At 30.6% G+C, this 4,104-nt stretch overlaps 1 protein-coding gene across 14 annotated transcripts in view; it reads right to left on the bottom strand.

Moving 5' to 3' along the window:
- Positions 1 to 4,104, bottom strand: part of LOC106465626 (nuclear receptor coactivator 2-like) — a 168,076-nt gene that overhangs the window by 31,449 nt on the left and 132,523 nt on the right. For all 14 annotated transcript variants that reach the window (XM_022393559.1, XM_022393566.1, XM_022393567.1 and 11 more), the window contains one exon: positions 880 to 1,209. In XM_022393559.1, coding sequence (XP_022249267.1) covers positions 880 to 1,209 — 330 coding nt within the window. The remainder of the gene's footprint in view (positions 1 to 879; positions 1,210 to 4,104) is intronic.

Genomic DNA, 4,104 nt, shown 5'->3' with positions numbered 1-4,104 from the left:
GGTCAAATTGTATTTGTTTTTGAACATTCTACTTTAGCGATTTCTGTATTATTTATGTTCTAATATACATATCTGAAATGTACATCAATTTTTGATTAGGCAATATACTTATATACTTAAGAGAAAAAACTAGGCCTATTTGTCCAAGTACACAATTTTAGTATTGTACATTGGTGTACAACAACCTGCTTATGTGTTTCCACTGTAATATTGCTTTTTATGGATGAATAAACTGTATGGCATACAAGCCAGGCAATAAAACTGTAAAATTAAAATAAACTATTAGGTGAAAAGGAACACAGTTGAAATTGTGAACATATTAGGAAACCAACAATATCCCAAAATGACATTTTCAAAAAATAATAAGGAAAAAAATTTCATAATTTCATTTTACTGTAAATTGATGGTTCAGCTACATTTACTGTTAGATAGACAGAATAACAGATGAAACAAACTTTTATCTTTAAAACTTTTGATATTCATTTAGGAAATTCTAGAGGTTAAGTTAATTAAATATGAAACTGTAAGATGAAGAGAAGTGTTTTTAGTCTTAGCAATGAAAATCACCTTGCATTCAGACCAGTCAGTCCAATTCAGACTGACTCTGTAAATCACTAAATGCATAGAAAATGTTTTAGTAAAAAATACTTTTTTTAAAAGATAATATTTTTTCTGTACAAGAGACTTGTAATGTTTACTAAAAGTAAAATTCTTGACAAATTTCATGAAGACATACTTAGTGAATTCATAATTATAATGAACATTTGTTATGTACAGCTTTGCAAGACCAGTGATGGGTGTTAAGCACCACAACCATCTCAGTAGGGTTAAAACCTTTCATAAGAACATCAGAATAACAGTACAGCTGTGATAACTAACCTGTGACAACTGGGCATTCAACATAGGGTTCTGATGTTGAACAGAATTTGATACATTTCTTTGGTTCCACTGAGGCTGTGAGGAAAGTGCTTGAAGATGGGGAGAGTGTGGCCCTCCTCCTGTAACTGGTATAGTAGATGAGGAATAGGAAGGAAGTCTGTGCTGGGAAAAACTGTTACTAACTGGTGGACTTGGACTTGGGAAAGGCTGCTGAGAAAGTGGAGAGTATGGAGACTGTTGACCAGGAGACACTTGTGACTGATTGGTCTGCCCTAATAAACTGGCATTGTATCTCGATGACAGTTGCTGATCCGGGACACTGTTGAAACGCTGAAAATTTGATGTAGGAATTTCAATTTTAAGGGAATTTTACATAAAAATGGAAGCCACATATGTACACATTAAAAACATTGTTAGTTTGGACAAGGCTTATGAAGCACTGTACACCTCGTTCAATATCCATAAATATTTTACATATTCCAAGTACTATACTAAACCTTCTACACATTATTTTACCTGGTTTTCATAAAAAGACTGCAAAATTTGGTGACTGATCTCTTTAAACTGAAAATGACTGAAAAATCAATATAACACAAAACTACACCGGAACTCTGGAATGCAGAGAATCTTTCAAGTGTCGATTGCATATCTGCATATCAAATTTAAAAATTTTTTTAAAAATAATAATTCCTATTATATTTCAACAATATTTAGCTCAGGTTTATTTTGTGATACATATTTTGCCATTTTGGAATATTTTTTAGTGTTAATCACAAAGAAAATTTTAAAAAATGTTAAAACCTTCATTTTTGCACATCCCTGAGAAGTATTATATGTAAATAATGCACTTACAAATTCTTTAAGATTTTTTTTTGCCTATCGACAACCATAGGTTTATAGTTGCTAAGGAACTATTATTTCTTGAGAATTATCCATGTTTTGTTTCTCAAGAGATTTTCCTTTATTTTCACTGCTTTAATTCCAGCCTTTTTATGATCTTACAGGTGACATGAACAACTACTAATAAAACTAAGCTTTAAAAAGAGCAAAAGGCAAAGTTTAAATACCACTGGATAGAGTGGATTATAAAGTATATATGTCATTATATAGTGAATAAAGTAATAACAGAAGTAATTCATGGTTTTGTGTAAAAGTAACTCAGTGGATTTCTTGTCGAAAAGGACAACAAAATCTAATGAAAAATCTAAAAATGTTTTTGTTTTGAATTATATTTATTGAAAGCTACAAAAATGTTCTTCTTTGACAACACATCAGTTAAGATTAATTGCATTTTGCAAGTATGGAAGCAACAGCATTCATACTCTTTCAGGAGATTTTTTTTCTAGGACTTTTACAGGACATTTCAATCCAAAATATAATTTTTTTAGGACAATTTGCATAGTTTTCATGGAATTAGTTGAGTAGCTAGGCTTATAACATGAGAACAATTTTATATAAATGAACTTGTATTATTAAACAGAAACAACAAAACCAGATGGACACGTGCACAGATCCTGATTCAATATCTCTGGACAACCTGGTAGAGAATGACAAATGCATAGATAATTACTTTTTTTTTCAATTTCCACAAAAATTTACATATGTACACAGTGTGTTATATGTATGTATGTTTATTCCTTCAGTTCTTTTAATTTTTAATCTAATTCAGGGTTCTAGTTAACCCAAACTCCTGCGTCCTGTACATATGAGAATTTGTCGGGTCATATGAGATTTGACCCCTGGGTACTGAATACGCACTGCAAAACACCACATGTGCAAGGCAAGGACAAGTACTTTACTTCGAACTTTGTACCATAACAAACTAAACTGCATACAGTTTGAACACAGCTGTTCACAGTCAACTTCTAACAGGTTTCATCAATGACAATAAATTGCATGAAATTAAAGCCACGCGAAATTACCACAGGATTAACCCTTTCACCACAGGTAGGTCAAAGTGTGCATGTCATAACCTTTCACAGTTACATTCAAAATTTAATTAAATTACTATATTGTCAATGTATATGAATAAAATCAGCATTGGAACATAGATAATAAATCAAAGTTTAGTATTACTTAAGTTCTTAATTTTATAAAGAAATATTTTTAAAAAATTCTCTATCTCCCCTAGTATGAGAACTCTGATGTTTGTTATCTAGGTATGTCCTCTTCTCTAATGTTTTTACCACCCCTCCAAGAAGTACAAAATTTAATGTAAATTACTCATTATAATATTTTCATTGCTCAGGCAAAGCATAATTTACATAACTTTTCAATCTTATTTAGTTACAGAACAGTGAATTATCAGACACCTATTGCCCTGCCCACCTGTCACATCCTCTCTTTCAGAACTTGCCACTAGTTATCTCTGACACAGAAGGCCAAAGTTTTTCTCTGTCCAATAACGTATTATATTACGTTGTTGTCCATACAGAGAGTTATCTATTTTCCTTCCAGTTCAAACTTTATTCCCACAGGAAACACACAGACAAGCTTAGCTGAGTTTTTAACAGTTAGAAAGCCAGAAAAATTGTGATAGTTATGGAACATTGTTTCCTTTTAACATGTTGCTATTCTTTGGTGCATTATTTAATCAAATATAAATTATTTAATGCAGTAATATAATTAGTATAAAAAAAAGAAGAGAGAGAGAGAGAGAAGAAAAGACCCCAATAAATATTTAATTTTGGAATTTTCATGTACACAATCTTTTTTTCAAAACTAAAAAAACATCGATAAGTTTTATTATTATTATTATAAAAGTAACTAAAACACAAAAATTGAAATCTTTTTAGGTTAGATAATATAAGTAAAATAATCCTTTATGAGGTATGATCTCGAGTAGTTGCATTATGTAATTCGACATCATAATGAGAGCTGCACATTCACCATGTGATTTGCAATTTATATGGTGAGAATAGTAGTAAACACAGTTCAAAGGGCAATAAAACAATAAAAAGATGTACACTGTTACAAACTTTAAGCTACTTAGAATAAACAACCGTTACAATATTCCAGAAATAAAATAGGAAATAATTATAAATTACCCCTAATTTTTTATGGTGGTTACAAGGTCAGTCAAATCAACAGACCTCATAAAAAATTAGGGTAGAGAAATTAACACATAAAATACAAAGTTTTCTAAAAATTAAAAACAACTTTGATAGATATTTATTTAGGAGGTCTTAGGGGTTGTGAAAATGATACTAGAAAATTTTGAGATGG

Source organism: Limulus polyphemus, unplaced genomic scaffold (genome assembly GCF_000517525.1).
Source record: "Limulus polyphemus unplaced genomic scaffold, Limulus_polyphemus-2.1.2 Scaffold2004, whole genome shotgun sequence".
Lineage (NCBI taxonomy): Eukaryota > Metazoa > Arthropoda > Merostomata > Xiphosura > Limulidae > Limulus > Limulus polyphemus.
This window is presented reverse-complemented; position numbering and strand designations above follow the sequence as displayed.